Genomic DNA, 18,773 nt, shown 5'->3' on the forward strand with positions numbered 1-18,773 from the left:
GAGCCTCTGGTCAGGAAAGGCTCTGGTGTCCTTGTTCCTGCTGTCACAGGCCCATCACTATTGGATTGGAGCAGCTATTGTGTTCCACTCACCAGTGATCCTAATATCACTTGGGCAGTCTGCTAAGGACCATGGGGGTGTCCACCAAATCTGTGCCCTAGGTGACCTGGTGCTGGTGCAGACCAGAAGCGCCAGCTAGCTTTCTTTTGACTTAACCTTTTTTTTTTTTCCAAGTTCCTTTTGTTTTAGGAATTCTTTACTCCAATTCAGCAGGAAGCAATTATAAGAAGACTGTTGTCCCAGCCCCTTAGTTGGGGTGGATGGTTTTGGTCATTTTATGAATTATAGATATGTTGTCATCTTAGGGAATGCTTTACAAATAATTTTGGTCTTGGATAGGAAGGAAATGAAATAGAGAGCTTAACCTCAGGATTTCTATCTTTCCTTTTCTCTATTCTTCTTTCTTTCTTAGGTAAAGAGAAGGGGCTGAATAAAAGGAGAATATAGTAATATTATAAGAAATTACACTAATACGGATGGATTATTAAATCCATTCTTAAACAAAAGCATTTTATAGCCATAATCGTACATTGGTAGAGATCTTTGCATTTTGATGCAAAATTAAAGTTACATATTCTTACATTGATACAATTTTATATATTGATACAAATTTAAAATTAATTTGTTATAATATATTTGTATGTTTTAACTTCTGTATAGGTATTATAGCTATACAACTCATTTTAAAATACAAGGTTTAGTCTCAGTCCTTTTAATGACTGCTATTACAAACGGTTTAAAATAATAAAGGTTAATAGACAGTCAAATTCATGGTCATATCAGATTATTAGTATTGGATCAACACTTAAAATATACATCCTGGGTTGTACAGATAGCAGCTCAGAGGCAGACAACATTCACTTGTTCAGGTTTGCTATGAATAGATAGATGGTCTTTAAAAAATCTTGGAGACTCAATGAATATGGCATTTAAAGATGATTTTATAAATGTAAGGCTTTTTTTTGAGATTGAGACATGTCAGCTACTGGCAGCACCCCATTCAACTTGGAAAAAGATGATAAGCATCAAAGACCCCCATATGGAGTTGCTTCAATTGTAGCAAGCTAGCCAATGGGCAAAGAAAATGTACTAAATTTATCTTCAGAGAGAATGCTGCCCAGAAAGGACAAACAGATGCAGGGAAGTCAATTGCCAAGCTCTGCCAAGATAGGGTAAGCAAGTCCTTCATAATTCCTGATTTGCAAAAAGTCTGTCAGATACTTGGGGCCAGAAGACTTAGAATAGATACTCCAATGTTATAGAGAATATTGGGGACCGTCAAGGTGGTCAGCTGTCTATCATTTCTATAATTTTTGGAAGCTGTGTCCTTGTGCTTCCTATATACTGAAGTAATATTTATTTCCTTTTCAGTTCTCTGATGGGGTTGAAGACTAGATAGTCATTGTCTTACTATAAGCTTAAATTGTTTAAGGCTTAAAAAGATAGTTTTAGGATGGCAATACAAGTTAAGATACAAAATGATTTAGATACAGAATTCTGAACCGTCCCAAGACAGGATAGATGATAAAATACTTTATCTAAATATAAATATAAATGGACTGGACATTGTAAATATATATCATACATTATAGCTTTCATAAAAGTTTCATAATTGTTATATTTGAAAGAAAAAAGTCTTTTGTTGGACTAAAAGGGAGAACTGTAGAGAGAATATCTTGTGTATTATATAGATGACAATTTAAAAGGCTATGGCTTAGGCAGAAAATAGAGGTGTGATACCCGGGAAGAAAAAGAATTCTGGGGGAGGAAAGGTGGGAGAGTTGTCAAAAAGATGTGAAAAGATTGATCCATTGTCCCTGAGCACAGGTAACCAGCCATATGGTGAAATGTAGACTAGAATGAATGGGATATTTTAAGTTAAATCTAGTCAGAGAAAGAGCCTAGCTATATGGTCAAGGTATTTGTAAATATAATTTGAGTCTGAGTCTTAATTCTGGGAGCTTGGGGCTGCAAGGCAAAGCCAGGACTTAACTACAGCACACCTGATTAAATTTTAATGATGCAAGAAATGAGCTACTATCATGTTTCTTGAGATGTTATCTGAACACCATAATTATATATTCAGTTTCTCAGAAAATAATTTATTGGATGAAATATACAGGAAATTGTGGCAAAAACATTCATAATACTCAAGCAAAACCTGAAATTTATTTCATTTACAAATTTGTGATATTAAATTGAAACAGATATTTTTTCATATGTTAAGCCTTACAGTTTATTTTTTAGCCTTTTAAGTTTTGTCTCATAAAATTATACCACGAACTTCAGTCACTGTTAACTACACCCCATTCCTGTCTCATTCCGTTTCTTCCCTCCTCCTCAGCAAGTTCCCCCACCCTGACTTCATGTCTACATTTTGTGTGTACTGGCTAGTTTTGTGTCAACTTGACACAAGCTGGAGTTATCACAGAGAAAGGAGCTTCAGTTGGGGAAATGTCTCCATGAGATCCAGCTGTGGAGCATTTTCTCAATTAGTGATCAAGGGGGGAGGTCCCCTTGTGGGTGGTGCCATCTCTGGGCTGGTAGTCTTAGGTTCTATAAGAAAGCAAGCTGAGCAAGCCAGGGGAAGCAAGCCGGTAAAGAACATCCCTCCATGGCTCCTGCTTCCTGACCTGCTTGAGTTCCAGTCCTGACTTACTTTGGTGATGAACAGCCATTAGGAAGCATAAGCTGAATAAATCCTTTCCTCCCCAACTTGCTTCTTTGGTCATGATGTTTGGGCAGGAATAGAAACCCTGACTAAGACACCCACTGGATTTAACCAGTCTCTTGTCCAAGGGTGAGGCAGAGCTTATTTACTAGAGCAAAGGCAATTTATTAGAGGATACCTGACTAGAGAAAATGACATCCTGACTCAATAACAATCAGCAACCAATAGTCCCTCCAGGATATTAGAGGATTTATACAGACTACCTCCCTACACATAATGAAATGTACTGGAAGTGCCCAATCTTGTGTAAGTCTTGTGCAGGAAACTATGGTGACAATGAGTTTAATAACTGTGACATGGCCAGAAGATATTTTTTTCCTGTGCATCTCCTGATCCTCTAGTTTGCTCTTTTTTTTAAGTTTTATATTATTTTTACTATAAGAGATTGCAGCACTTGCTCCCCACCTTTCATCCCTCTGGGCCACAGTCCCTCAAACCCCTCCCAAACCCCTCACATGTCTCCATCCCACTATAAACTCGTTTTATTATTATTATTACATACATATATGCTTGTGTGTGTGTGTGTGTGTGTGTGGTGTATGCACACGTGTATAAATATAACATGCTGAGTCCATTTTTGTTGTGTGTACAAATCTTGTTACAAGGGTGACTGCTTTCCATTGGATAACCAATAATGGATGAGGCTGATTCCTCTTCCACCAGCAGTCTTTAGCTGCCTGTAGTTCTTTGTCTGAGGATGGGGAATCACACAGAATCACCTTTCCTGTTAACATTTCCATTATATTGTTTTCGTTTTGGTTTGGGTTAGGTGGTCATTTCTAGGAGACACTTTCACAGGAAACTTCCTGGTTTTACGGCTCTTACAATCTTTTTGTTTGTTTGTTTGTTTGTTTTTGTTTTTTCAAGACAGGGTTTCTCTGTGTAGCCCTGGCTGTCCTGGAACTCACTCTGTAGACCAGGCTGGCCTCGAACTCAGAAATCCACCTGCCTCTGCCTCCCGAGTGCTGGGATTAAAGGCATGCACCACCACGCCCGGCTGGCTCTTACAATCTTGCTTCCTCCCCTCTTCTGCATTCTTCCCTACACCAAAAGATGTGGGAGCTGTGATGTAGATGTATCCACTAAGGGCTGAGCTCTACAATCTGCTAATATCTGCATTGTGTCTGATCATCGTCAATAATGTTCTCTTAACCTTGACCATTTGTACCTGAACACTCCATCTCCTATTTTTGGCAATTTGGACAGTTATGGGTTACTTTATCAACTCTTACTCAGTGTAGTAAGAAGGTTGAGGACAGCACTAATATATGTATATAAACACAAGTACTTTATGTGCACTAGGCAAAGCAATAACATAAGGTTTTCCCTAGGGTCTATGGCCTGCTCAGCCATTGGCTCCTAACCAGGTTGACTACCAGGAATATATTCTTCTCCATGAGATGGGCCTCAGTTCCAATCAGAAAATGGTTGATTGTTTATATAACTGTCATACCACTAACACACTAGAGGGCACAGGTCATTATAGCTCATAGAATTCATAGCAAAATAACACTGTTGATAACTTTTCTCCTAAAATAGTCTTTATAGCACTATTAAGTCTACTTACCAGGTAGTATTCCAAATAAATTCCAACTTTATTTCTATATATCTACATTCCCACTGATGGTGACTAAAGGAGCTCGTTTTCATTCATCCTCATCAATGTTCATATTTACATATTTCTTTAATACTAGTCATTCTGACTGTATATGATAAAATATCAAACCACCTTGAATTTGAGTTTTCTGGTGGCTAAGGAGGGTGAACGTTTTTTTAAATTATTTATTAGTCATTTGTGTTTCTTCTTTGGAGAACTCTACCTCCAGTTCCTTAAACTATTTGTTAAGTAGATAATTTGTTTACTTGGTATTTAGATTTTAAACTCATTCTAGAGTCCACATTCTAATTTTCTATCAGGTACATAGGTAGCATAGGGCTTCTCCTATTTTGCAGGCTTCCTTTGCAGTATAGGTGCTTTCTAACATCATGAGTTTCTACTTGTTGGTTGTTAGCCGTATTCCCTGAATGGAGTCCTATTTGAAAGGCCTGTTCCTATGTTTAAGTGTATGCCCTACATTATCTTCTAGTAATTTCAGAATTTCAGACCTAACGTTGAGGTCTTTGATCTTTTGGAAATGATTGATCCAAGTATTATACTGAATATGCATGAAAATCTGGGCATTTATGCCTTGTCCGTGTTATTAGTGGAGATGCTTCAAGTTTTTCTTCATTTAAACATGATGTTGGCTACATGTGTTCCAAATGCAGTCTTTACTTAGTTGAGATGTGCGCCTTAATCCCTAGTCTCTCCAGAGCTTTTATTATGAAGGGATGTATGGTTTTGTCAAAGAATTTTTCTAAAACTATTAAGATGGTCATGGGATTTCTGTCATTAATACCGTGTGGATGAGTTATATTGATTTTCATATGTTAAAACGCTCCTGCGTATCTGGAGGGAAGTCAGCTTGATCAATACAATTTTTTTTAATGTTCTTAAGTTTAGTTTGCAAGTATTTTATCGAGAACTTTTGGGTCTCTGTTCAAAAGATACTGGTCTGCAATTTTCTTTTCTTATTATGTCTTTCTATGGTTTTAGAATTAGAACCAATTCTTTAAAAAGAGTTTGGAAGTTTTCTTTCATTTTGTATTTGGAAGAATAATCTAAAAAGTATTAGTCCTAGTTCTTAGAAGTTCTGGTTGAACTGAATTCCATGTAGACCACATAATTTTATAAATTTGGGATATTCTTAACTACAGTTTTCATTTTCATATTTGTTGCAAATCTGCTTGTAATATTTATTTCATTTTGGTTTAGTTGTGATGGGTCATACCTATCTAGACATTCATTTGGGTTTTCCAGTTTGTATCGGGCTCCCTCTTCATCTCTAATTTTACTGCTATGGATCCTTCCTTCCTGTAGCTTGGTTGATTTATCTGAGGTTCTCCAATTTACTTATCTTCTCAAAAAAAAAAAACCAACTTTTTGTTTTAGTGATTTTTTTTCTGTTTTTGTTTGCTTCATTTGTATTTCACTAATTTCTGCCCTGATCTGAATTACTTGCATCCAGTAATTTGGAATATTTTCTTGTTTTTTTTCAGCCTTAAGGTATATTAGGTCATTGATGTCATAATCCTCCTCTTCTCTCTCTCCTCTCTCCTCTCTCTCTCTCTCTCTCTCTCTCTCTCTCTCTCTCTCTCTCTCTCTCTGATTTAAGGTTTCTCTCTTAGCACTGTATTCATAGGTTTTGTGTATTCATTGTTATACAATTCCAGAAATTTTACTTTTCTTTCCTTTATAATTCAATGGTGTATTATTTGCTCTCCATTAATCTGTAAGCATAGATCTAGTTGTATTGCTTTATAAAATTAGGTAAGCCTGTCTTTAGTGTATATATATTTAGAATTGTCATTTCCTCTTGATTGATTTTTCCACATTTATCTATCTACCTCTTCTGACTGGACTTGGTTTGAAGTCTGTTTTATCAAATACTCAGAGAGCAATGTCTGGGTTCATCATGATCCTGGTTGCTTGGAAGAGCTTTGCTCACCTTTTCACACCAAGTCAGTGTCGATCTTTGTTTCCAAAGTATACTTCACTGAATCAACAAAAGGAAGGAATCTGTTTCTAATCCAATCTGCTAGTCTATGTGATTTGATAGAAGAACGACCTCTATTCCTAGAATGTCAAAGAAGTCTATACCCATGAAGTCTCATCGACATGGCTACCTACGCACAATCTAAACAGGGATGATACTATAAGACATGCTGATACAAAGGGAGAAATATCATAAGGTTTTAACCCTAGTTTTTTTAAAAAAAAAACCCTACAGATTATTATAATAAATGCTAAGATTTAGAAAAAAATAGTCTTTCCTAGGGAAAAGGCCCAAAATTGTTTATCCAATACCAAGTGTTTGGCCCTGAGATCATGTACATGATACAGACTGAGCAGCTGTATAATGATATATGCACACATTTCAACAATTAAGTAAATATAGGCTATGTATTTGAAGGAGAGAAGGGAAAGAATTGGAGGGAAGTAAGGAAGGGTGAAAATAATGTAATTATATTCATTTTTTTAAATTAAAAAAAGGAAGTCAGTCTTACATGATGGTCGATGATTTCTTCCAATTTCTTATCTGCCTTGGTGAAGAAATTTGGATACGGAGTCATGGAAACTTCTACCACAGAAGAATGATCCCTTCAAAAGAACATACACACAAAAAGAAACATGTCTAGCATTAGGTTAGGACGTGATCCTTCATTAAGACGCTTTATTAACCTTACTCTGATAGACGACTGGTGTGCTAACTTGCAGTGTGTCAAAGTCGTTTCGGATTACCACAGCTAAAATTTTTGAGAGTAAGACATTAAATATACAATGAGAACTAGAAAATAATTTTTTTTTAAAAGATAATGCTTTTGTGGGCAGATGCAAACTCTACAGCTGATGCATAGCTACTGAGCTGTAAGAACACAAAGAGTGAGTTACAATATTGGAATACCACTGTACTCAGTGGGGAAGTGAACACACCCGTCATTCCCTCACAGGGCCCAACCACCTGGGGACCTTAAAAGTTCACCTCCAGTGAAGCTCTAAGGAAGGATGCCTAAGCCTAAGAATTTGATCTAAGAAATGATGGGTTTCTATTGTATAAATGTGATTTTAATATTTTTTAAGTTAGCCATATTACTGTGATACTTTAGCAAGATCTTGTAAATTTGCTGCTATTATATAGCTGGGCCCCAAATTAAGGCAGATTAGAGACAAAATACCCAATACTAATTCTACTATTTCAGGTATTAGGAAAGAATTGTGCACAGTAAGAAATATGTAAAGAAATGAAACGGTGGGAAGGGGGTTTTGAGAGGGAGAAAAAAAAAGTTATAAAGAGAAAGGCTTAGGGAACAGGCCAAAGAAAGAAAATGCCTAAGAAACTTCAATATCACAGAATGAAGTTTGATCAATACATTAGTTTGGAGTACAACACATTGATTTTTCTCATACTTGTTGCCTTTATCATTTTAACAAGTTCTGCATTCTTGCTTTCCATTGTCCCCTTGCAGAACCACATGAACTGTTCTATCCTACAGTAAAAGCTTTTCTGATCTATGTCTACCTTCACCACAATACTCTTTTCCCTGCAAACCATCACCGTCTCTCCTCTGGACTCACAACTAATCTTTGGAATTTGTTATTCAGTGTGGTAGTTTGAATGAGAATGGCCCTATGAGCTTATTTGGTTGAATACGTGGTCCCCAGTTAGTAGAACTGTCCAAAAAAGATTAGGAGGTGTGCCCTTGGATGGAAGAGATATGTCACTGGAGGTGAGCTTTTAAGGTTTCAAAATCCATGCGACTCCCAATTAGCTCTTCTGCCTAATGGTTGTGACTCAGGCTGTTAAGTGAATACATGATAACCAAGCTGTACTCATTGAGCCATAGAGATTATGTGTAGAGGAAGGAACTTGGGGGGAGGTGGAAAGAGAATAGATTTTATAGTAGACTGGAGGCAGGGGCATAGATTGAAATGGGAGGATCAGGTGGGGAGGTGAAGGGGAGACAGGGTTATGGGAGGGGATGAGTAGGAAGAGAGCTAGAATTGAGGTGATAAAGAAATCTACTTGAGTGGAAATGTTTGGAAACTCTCTAAAATACATAAAGGTGATCCTAAGGAAGTCTCCAAATAATAACAGAAATGGAGTCCTGGACCGGGGCCATCACCAAACTAAATTTTCAGTGCCAGGGACTGGGTTGTATCCAGTTGATAAAAGGGGTTGGTCAAAAAGGACAATCCCAAACGACCTAGGCTGTTGCCAAGACGGTGCCCCAGTATAGGGGAATCAAAGGCGGGGAGGTGGGAGTGGGTGGGTGGGTGGGTGGAGGAACACCCTCACAGAAGCAGGGAGAGGGAGGATGTGATAGGGTGTTTCCGGGGAGGGAGGGAAACTGGAAAAGGGGATAACGTTTGAAGTGTAAATAAAGAAAATACCCAAAATAAATAAATAAATAAATAAATAAATAAATAAATAAGTTTGATGGGGAATGGATAAAAGAGATGGTGCTCTTAGGGTAAGACCTTCCCAGCTAAGCTTCCAACTTGTAAAAGAAAATGCCTAAAGTTTATTCAATAAAGGAAAGCAATGCATCAAAGCTTAGGCTAATGTAATTAAAGGGGAGAGACAGATTCCATCCAAAGCAGTCAATAGAACTTGGCAGCATCAGTCACGCACTTCTATTGTAGCCAGTTGTCCTGTTTTCCTTGATTGACATATATGTCCAGCTCACAGGCTCACTTACAGTTGCTAGAGCATGCTGTTGCCCTCGGTGCCATCTGTTTGCGTATATTGACAATGGTTTTCCTCTTCTCCTCATCTTCGTCCATGTTGGTTGGGTTAGTGCTTTTAGTTCAAACCCAGTGCCACAGTATCGGATCCTTCACAGACTTTTCTTTATTGCACTTACCCAACTGTAACTTTACGTTTATCATGAGCCCATGTGAGTCTGATGTTTTCCTAAGTCGCTGCCCAACCAAGGAGACTTTTGTCTGTTGTCCTTTCAAGTGCCCAAGACAGTGTCAGAAAACGCCCCATTTGCCTGTGTGTGTCCTGAATGACGGATGGACATGTGAATCTTTCAGGATGCTTTTAACCCGCTATATTTTCTAAGCCGGTTCTAGAAGTTGATCTCATCAGTACCCCTTTCTGTAAGAGTGGCACGATCTCGGGAGACGGGCTGCACAGTGAAGCAGATATGTGGTTCAAAGGAAGCAACACAGTACCAGGGACCATGGAGCTCTCTCCCAACCCATATTACTGAGAAGCAGTATGAACAAGAGAGGCTTGCATGCTGCTCCTCGCTGCGCTATTAAAACATTAAAGAAAACTGTGACTCTCGAGAGCTGGGCATCAGAGGACAGACAGGGCTGACACTTGCGTTAACTGTACTCATTCCACACGAGTTGGGCATGTCCAAAGTTCAGAGAGCTAAGCTAAGCACTCTGAAAAGTAAGATAGACTCTTAGAAATTACTTAAAGGTTAAAAGTATTTAAGTAAGTTGTCTTGAATTCCTTCTTAAATTATATATATATATATATATATATATATATATATATATATATATATAATTTAAGAGCAAATTATATAATGCTAAAAGGAATTTTAAAGGGGAAAATTAAATGGGTCTGCTTATGTATCTATGGTTTTTAGTTATAGCTGTTGATTCATTTGCACCAAGAAAGAAATGCACGGAATAACAGTAACTTCAAGGCAATATGAGAATGAAAGAAGCATTCAGTAAAATAACAAAAATAGTTAAGTACATGACTTTACTTCTGTCATACAGTATTACTGTATCCCTAATATGGAGAACATTTCTATCTCAAGGAGGTAAGGTATACATCAAACACTACACAGGTATCAGTTGTAACATCCTTACAGTCGCCATTATCAACATAACGTAAAGGACAAAGCCACAGCTTTTAGCTTATCCTATCAACTACAGGACAAGGGATTGAATAGAAAACATGGCAGTTGTGATGAGTCTTTAATGAGTTGAAGAATTTGGTATTTTATAGTAAGAGAGAAATAGACACACTTTTCTCTGATCGGGAGTGTTGCCAGTTGATTTTTCTAATAGCCCCAGCAGGGAATGTGCTTCTGTTCTCTAAGCTTCTGGAAGGATTGGCTATCCTTGCTATCCTGACCGAGGCAATACATTATCCTCTTGTGTCTGTCTTCCCAGGGCCACTTCCTCCTGTGCATAGGAATACTATCATTGGATTGAAGATTCCTGTGACCAAAATAGCTCTCTTGGTGCCTCCGTCTAAGTAAATTTTAGATGGGTGCCATTTAGGCTACAGGCTATTAACCTCCATTTTCTTAATGCATGTCCCTACAGCCATCAATACTAAATTCTTTCAGCCCTTTGAAATGTAAATCTCATCTGAGTCTCTCATTAGTTTTATAACCCAGGATGTCCTCCCCAGTGACCTGGAGCTCTTCCTTTATGTACAACCATCTATGAAGTTAGCCACCATTTTCCAGTCTCTGTGGGAAGCCTGAGAGCCTTGGATAAGTTACAATTAATTAACAGGTCACAGTCACCTAATTTGTTCTTCTCCAGCCCTTTCCCACCAGCTTAGAAGCTATCCTGCTTTTTGCTTCAAGTAAGCTGAGTTCAAATGCCTCCTTCTGTTGGTTGTCCTTGAGTAGAGTCCCATCTGCCTGTCTGATATATCCAGCACAACTTTTCTTTGATGCAGCTGCCTAGTCTAGGATGGTCTTATCTGCAGAGCCTGGTATTGGCTACATTTGAAAAGACTTCCTTTGTTTCCAAATAAAGTCCCAAGCACGGGCACTGAAAGTTGGGGTTGGGAAGCATCGTATGGATAATTCACTTGGACACACTACAGATTGCAAGAGTGACAAAATAATCTGGGGAGCAGGGTAGAGAGCTGGTGCAGATAAACCCTGAGATACAGTGAGGCTGAAGTATCTCGCTTGTTTTCCCGGTCAGTTAAACCATTACCCATTGCAAAGAGGCTGCTTTCATAAGACTGATAAAGAAGCAAGGAAAGGAAATCATTGGATACCGTCATCCAAAGCTTCAATGCTCACAGGGAGGGGAGAGCAAGCAGACATTGGTGGGGCCCTGGAAAACTGCTGTAAAGTGGTAGGATACAGTTTTTGAGCTACAAAGTTATAAAAGACATGTTTTGTATGGTTGCCTCAATAGACTTGGAGCTGTATGAAAAATAAAAAGTCCCATTTGTGACTTAGTTTTGTTCTTATATCGAGGATGAGAAATATACATGGATGCTTTCCAAAAGGTGTGAGGGATTACAAGGTTGTTCTGAAAGCCCTGGAAGTTTTTCCTAAGAGACAGTTCTGTCAGGACACAGGGGCAGGCGGCACACACGGATCAAGGTCTCTATCACCCTGTATAACACCTTGACATAAGATTCAAAGCACTGTAATATTTGTCTGTCACTATGAAATTGAGGGCTAAAGAAGACTGACGCCTCTAGAGACAACAACTATTACAAAGGTCAAAGTTTATTTCATAAAACTGGTTTAAAAGCATCAGTGGCCCACAGAAGCAGCCAGAGCAAGACGTGCCAAGGCCTCCAAGAAATGGACCATTGGGAATAAGCAATATTTTCCAAGTGCTGGACCTCCGTAGAGAATGTAAACAGTTGTTTTATGGAGCAAAAGGGAAAAAACAAAAATAAGACACTCAAGGAAAGGATTTTTGTTTAGAAAGAAAGAAGTTAGTAGAGACTTAGAAACCGCAAGGGATTATTGGTGTTGTAAAATTAGATTTCAGTGCTATCAACGACCCAGAATTGAGGAACAGAGCATTAAAAATGTGAGTTCCACACTCGTAGCTGGGTTTGCTCTCAAGGGGCTTGCTTGATACTTAAGCAGAGAAAGGTCAGAGGAGCCCCTACGAGCCACTGGCATGCCCAGTGTCAGTTTTCAGAAATTTTAGAGTAAGCACAGAAGGCAAACTTTGAAGTTCTGAACTGGGAATTTTGAAAAGACCTTTCATAAATACTGCAGTGTCTCATTTGAGTCTCATGAAAATCTGTAACTTGCGGTTACAGTTGAATCAGAAATAGATTTGAGTTAATAGATCCTCCTTGCATCAGATCAGGTTAGGCAGAACAGCCTCCCAATAACCAAGTTATAAAACAGAAGAAGGAATTGTTTCAGATGTACTAAATATCAATTAGATTTATATATATATTTTAAATCTGTCTTTATTTTCTATGAATCAGTGTTTTGCCTGGATGTCTGAGTACCACATGTATGCAGTGCTGGGACCAGATGGGGACATTGGATCCTCTAGAACTGGAGTTACAGACAGCTGTCAACTATGTAGGTGCTGGGAATCTAACCTGGGTCCTCTGCAAGAGCAACAAGTGCTCCTAAATGCTGAACCATCTCTCCAACCCCATTGATTTTTTTATTCTTTTCACATATGGATTTCACCATTCATTAAAAGGACTCATATTGAAACTGTAAATATAGGCTTTTAAATAGCTATGATAGCCAGGTTGCAGGTGATCACAGTGGTAGAACAGCTTGTCTAGTTGGCATAAGGTATGCCTGCCACCGTTGCAAAAATAAGAAAGGAAGGAAGGAAGGAAGGAAGAAAGGAAACAGAAAATGATAATGTTCAAATAAAATAGTAAAAATCGGAATTTCATAAGAAAATATGATCTTATATGGATTATTTTCTAATAATCTATATATTAATGCTAGAATTGAAAGAGCCAACACATGAAATAGAAAATTTATCAGAAGGGTATAAGTATAGGAAGAAAAATTAGTGCGTGGGAAGATTTTTGAGGAGTAGAACTGTCTGGCTCAAGTAAGGACCCATACCAAGAGCAAGAGAATGCACACGTGAATTCTCATACAATAATGGAAAATTGGGCATAACCCCGATTTTATCAACAGTACAAAGGCAAACTAGCAGTCTTTTTATATAATTCTAATACCTTAAAGTTAAAAGTTATAATTTATTATTTAATATATAAAATATGTTAAATGTAGAAATAATATAAATTATTATTTAAACATAATAATGAATGGACCATATAAAATATGGAATCACATAAAAAAGGTAAAACAAAAAATTATATAGGAAAATATATGGTATAATTTTATTTAGAAATACTCAAACCAAGTAAAAAAAAAATAATGCAGTTTTAAGGATTCATGGAGTTGAAAATAATTTTTAAACGTAAGAGTGATATAAAATTTATAATATTTTGGCCTTTTGCAATGAAGAGAAAGCCAATCAGTTGCAGAGATACAGAGTTTCCAGTTTTAGCAACATTCATTGCTTCATCTGGATCATACAGATTTGTCTCTTAATTTTATTATATTATTAGCATCACTTGGTGGTATTATTAAATTTGCACATACGTATATAAAAAACAAGTAGAAAGCACATTTTTGCATGCATGAAGCATATCTGGAGTACATTTCCCTAAAAAATCAAAATGAGATCCGAAGTTATCTTTGTTTAGGTGATTGGATGAATACAGAATATAAGATTTGAAAATGTGGAACAGTTACAGCGAAGCTGAAGTACGACGACTGCCCTTGCGCCTGGATAGGACCAACATAATAAATTACCTGAGGAGTAGCTCATATGCTACCACTCAGACCATCCATCCCCAAAAATGTCATCAGTTGTTCCCTAGGACTCGTGCAAATTCTGCAGGCTCTCACTGACAGTGTGACTTCGCCACAAGGCCGTGGAAGAACCATCCGAAAACACACCGGGCCTTTCCCATAATACTTGTGTAAGGTCCTTAGCCTCAGGTGTTAGAGATACCACTGCAAGCAAGGCTCCATTGTGCAAACTAGTGTGCCTGGTACTGAGCATGCGCTATCTACCTGTGGCTTCTGTTCCTGCTTCTTCTCCGGCTCTTTTCCTGGACCCACTGAGGAGCACACCTGTTTCTCCAGGCCTATTTGCCACCACACAATTGTCCTCTGATTATGTTGCTCAGCATGGCCAAGTTTATACCATAACTTGTCCACAGGAACACAGGATCAAATCGTTGTTGTACGTCTAATGTCTCCTTAGCTCAGCACCCTCCGACTCCAGGGAGGTACCATGTAGAGAGCACTGTGAGCCACATCTCCTATTCACAATTCCAGAGCACATGCTATAATAAATTGTGATTCTTCCATCTCCACCACCCCGCCCCACCCATAAAATACATTTGTTCTGTACTTAATGTGATTCACCTAAGACTGCGTCGCGTTTGTATCCCTTCTCCCCTTTTTATGGGATTTACTCATATTTTATTGTTAGATGAAATGGCCAGGGGTGGGGGAATTCAAAGCATGCGTTAGTTTTCCCTCAGCATAGTTTGCAGAAAATTAGACTGGAAGTCGGAATTCAAACTGATCATATCTTCCTCAAGCCTCGGGAGGTCTCTGAGCATGTCGACAACACCTTGCCTGCAGGATGCTCAGGGAGATCAGAAAGTTTTCAGAAAGTGAGACCTGAACCATCTGTTAAGTCTTCAGTTACCGTTCTCTCATTCCCATTCGTTTTCTTAAGAACCATGCCTCATCCCTAGAAACTACGTGTTTCAAATCTTCGCGGACATATTCGACTATGAGTTTTAGACTCAATAGCCCACCTGTCAGATTTAATTTTTCATGCATTTCTCAGAGAGGGAGTTTTTAATTAGGTGATTTACTGAGCACCTGAGGGAAAGATCTTTATCCCAATTAAATATTTTTATTTTCCATTTGGGATTGCTGAGTGGTGCAAATTGTAAATCATATTGGATTATACTTTGAATACTACTTTTATTTTCTTTGCCTGAATTGTCTCACCCAAGTACAGTCTCAAGTTTACGCATAGCTGCTCAGAATGAGTAGGATTTTTTGAAGTACTTTACAAGAATCTTCGCATTTAAGGAAACCACCAAAAAAAAGAAAGAAAGCGAAGAAAAAAAAAAAAAACCACCACCACAACCAACAAACGGCAAACCCATTTCCTTGGCTACTTTAAAAAAGGTAGACAGAGGTCAGTAAGGATTTGCTCTCAGCTGGCTATGATTTTTACTGCCACCTGTTCCCACATTTAAAATCTCTTACAACAACTCATCAGGGGCTTCGTGCCATCCTTTCATCTGTCTGTAGGTCAGTCTACCCAACGCTGGGCGAAATGTTCTGTTCTCCCTCCCCTCCAACAGCTGGAGCTGGAGCAATGTTCTGGTAACTACTTAATTTGGAATAGAATCAGAGGGAGACCCCAGGGTCATTGGGACTTCTGACATTCCCAATAAAGCTGTTCCAGGGACTCTAAGACGTTGGCTTCTACTACAGTGTCCGCCTCAATACTCCCTGCCAACCAGGGTACTGATCTAGTGGTTCCCATATACAATTTCACCTGGAAAATTTCAAGTATCTTCACGTTGAATAGAGCCTACAGAAGCAACAAAGAAACACATAATAAATGCCTTTTAATTTTTTTTTGGGGGGGGGGCCAAGTAGCCTATATCCATGCTCCATGGAAATTACTTCTATCCTTCTAGAGGTAAGATGTTCCAGTTTGGGGCCAAACAGAATCTGCTGATACTCTGTTACTCGCACATTGCCCGCTCAATGAATGCCCTCCTGCAGGTTGCCGACAATCTCCTATGTCAATTTATAGATCAGAGTCTGGGGCCTTTTCATTACTTGAAGTATAGACACCAATCTATGTGATTTTTTCACAACGGGGTTGTGCTATGTTTGGTAGGGGACAAAATCAGAAGATGGAGTCAGGGTGATATGCAGGCAGTTTCACAAAGCAGGTGATGCAAAGTGTGCGACTCCAACAGTACCTCTGACGCAAATCCGGAGACAGAGCCAGACTCTGTCCTGAAGACTGCACTGCGTGTGACATAAATGTATGGCATATGACATATGATGCAAGTGAGAAGATGTAGCAATGTGCCTTGAAAGGCAAGACTGGTAAAGAAAAGGGGATGTTTTCCAGTTTAAACATGCTGAATTTTAATGGCTTTAATTGTGTGTTAGGGTTGATTTAATTTTTTTCCCTTGGGGGTGTGGGAGTGTTTCAGTTTTGGTTTTATTTTGTTTTTATTTTGTAAGGGTTGGTTGGTTGGTTGGTTGGTTTGGCTTGTTTGTGTTGATATTGGCTGCTCTCATGCCTGGGAATATTCTATGGAGGCACTTTTTTCAAGTCTGTTTTCTCTTGGGACCAACTTCCTGTCTGTTTCCTGGCCTGAATCCTCATTTGAGAGTGCACAGTAGGAAGTTTCTCAAAGTATTAACTAGTGAGAGGAAGTTAGTAGTGTGAGGCCCAGTGCTGCATTATCAGATTCAATAGACCTTGGTGGTATATATTTAGATGTTTGTTAACTCTCTTAACAATATAAATCTATCTTAATAATTTTTATATGAAATCTTCCTAGCTAACCAAATATTATCAGCCAAATATAACCCAGGACAGTCACAGTTCTAATGTTGATATAATGAGTTTTCAAAGCCCTGAAGCAATTGTTCCACTGTCTTGCCTCGACTGCATGGTATCATTATGGTCGTCACGGTCATAGAGAAAATGATGTTAGCCATCACATTGCATCTATTTTTTTCATAAACCTCTTAGCCATCATTTGTGTTTATGAATGAACTAGTACAAAGATAATTGGGAACTCTGGCTGGGTTGCTGGGCATGGTGAAAAATCACTCTCTTTGGGTAGTGGTTGTGTTAGTTACCTAACACTATATAACAAATTAGAAAGGCTAAAATAATAGACGTTTATCTTCTCAGTTTTTCTGGGGCAAGAATTTGGATAGTGCCCAACACAGAAAGGTTCTGCTACCAGGTGCCTCAACCATCTCAAAGCTCAGTGGAGTGAGTGCCCAGGTACGACTTTACTCACAAGACTGCTAGAAGCCTTGTGGCCATATTGACTGTTGGTCAGGCCCATCAATTTCTTGCTCCTTCCATCTGTCCTTTAGAGCAGCTCAAGACATGGCAATTGATTTTCTTCAGGTTGAGTGCCTCCACGATAGATGTCACATTTGCTACCTAACCTTGGAAGTGGCTTCTCATCTCATCTGACCTCAGAGGTTAAGAATTAAGTTCGTACCACATTCGCTAAAACGCACTAGACACCGATGTGTACAGTCAGTAGTCAAGGATTACTAAAGTCATTGTGGAGCTGCCCTCTCTGGAGTCAGGCCCTCTTTCTTAGAAAAATCCAGTTTTTGCGTGTGTATGGCCCTTTTCTGCTGTGCCGAGACAAAGCCATCTGGTAGTCACGTGCCTGGATGTGTCTGTCACTCTGAACCAGGAGGTGAAAAGAGAGGCTGTGAGGGCAGAAGTTACAGATGAAGCAGGGCTCCGAGTCTGGCAGCCGTGTCAGACGAAGCCTACCTGTATTCGGGACTACAGCCTTGTAGCTTTGAAGGCTTTTAGGCAGGGAAGCAGTATGCTCAGAATTCTGTTTCAAAATGATTGGTCAGATGATTGTGAAGATTGAACGAGGAAGACTCAGCGATGTGGGACCATCTCTGAAGCAATTGAAGTAGGATGGCGGTGGTCATTAGGAAAGATTGGAAGGGTGATCATAGGAGAGGACTGATTGGTTGCCATGGCAACGATACAGATTTGGAGAAAGAACAAGGAGGAGGTGAAGGGTGGTGTGTGAGTTTCTCCTGCTGGATAACATACTCAATAGTACCCAACTTTCAGTTTCAGGGGTCAGGGCTGCTACAAATGAGTGTCCCATGACTGTGATAGTCTAAGTTTCAATTATGATGTACTGACCTTTTGGGTGTGTTTCTTTAATTATAAGATACACTGACATTATTAGTGATGGTAAATAGCACCAGGTCTGGCAATTATCCTTTTTGTTTTCAGTAGTGTAGATTGACTCCAGGACTTCATGCATGCTAGGCAGACGCTCTTCTCCCGAGCTACATCCATGGTTCCAAATTATTATTTTAAAGTAGAATGCCCTGGGCTTGGCTTCTCACTCTTGTTCATTACAGCTTTGCTCTTGGATAGTCTGCTTAGCAGAGTTGCAACTGGAAGCAACTCTGTGGGGCGATACAATGAGCTAGAAGTCACTGGGGCTATAGTTTAAAGTGAGAACTATTGACGTAGAAGTAAAGAAACCACTTTTCAGATTCCAGTCTCTAAAAACAGGCATAACCAGTTGGTTTTAAGACAATGGAGGCATAAATCCCCCCCCAGGGACTCATGTCATAGCACCAAGGGGTGGTTTTACCTTCCCTGTATTGCATCTCTTATATTTATAATTAAGACTCTACAAGATACAGAGCAATTTAAAAAGCAAATAGAAGAAAATTGAGGGGTAGTGATTATACCATATTCTAGAAAGAATACTTTTCACTAATAAGAGTCCATTGAGGAGAAAAAGAAAAGGATGCTGGGGGACTGAAAAGGCTCTAGTTTTAAGACAGA

General features: G+C 38.9%; 1 protein-coding gene across 4 annotated transcripts in view; it reads right to left on the reverse strand.

Annotated features, from left to right (window-relative positions):
• Nucleotides 1-18,773, reverse strand: part of Tmem232 (transmembrane protein 232) — a 209,513-nt gene that overhangs the window by 3,658 nt on the left and 187,082 nt on the right. For all 4 annotated transcript variants that reach the window (XM_021217978.1, XM_021217977.2, XM_021217976.1 and 1 more), the window contains exon 12: nucleotides 6,899-6,992. In XM_021217978.1, the coding sequence (XP_021073637.1) occupies nucleotides 6,899-6,992 (94 nt within the window). The remainder of the gene's footprint in view (nucleotides 1-6,898; nucleotides 6,993-18,773) is intronic.

This window comes from Mus pahari, chromosome 18 (genome assembly GCF_900095145.1).
Source record: "Mus pahari chromosome 18, PAHARI_EIJ_v1.1, whole genome shotgun sequence".
Classification (NCBI taxonomy): Eukaryota; Metazoa; Chordata; class Mammalia; order Rodentia; family Muridae; genus Mus; species Mus pahari.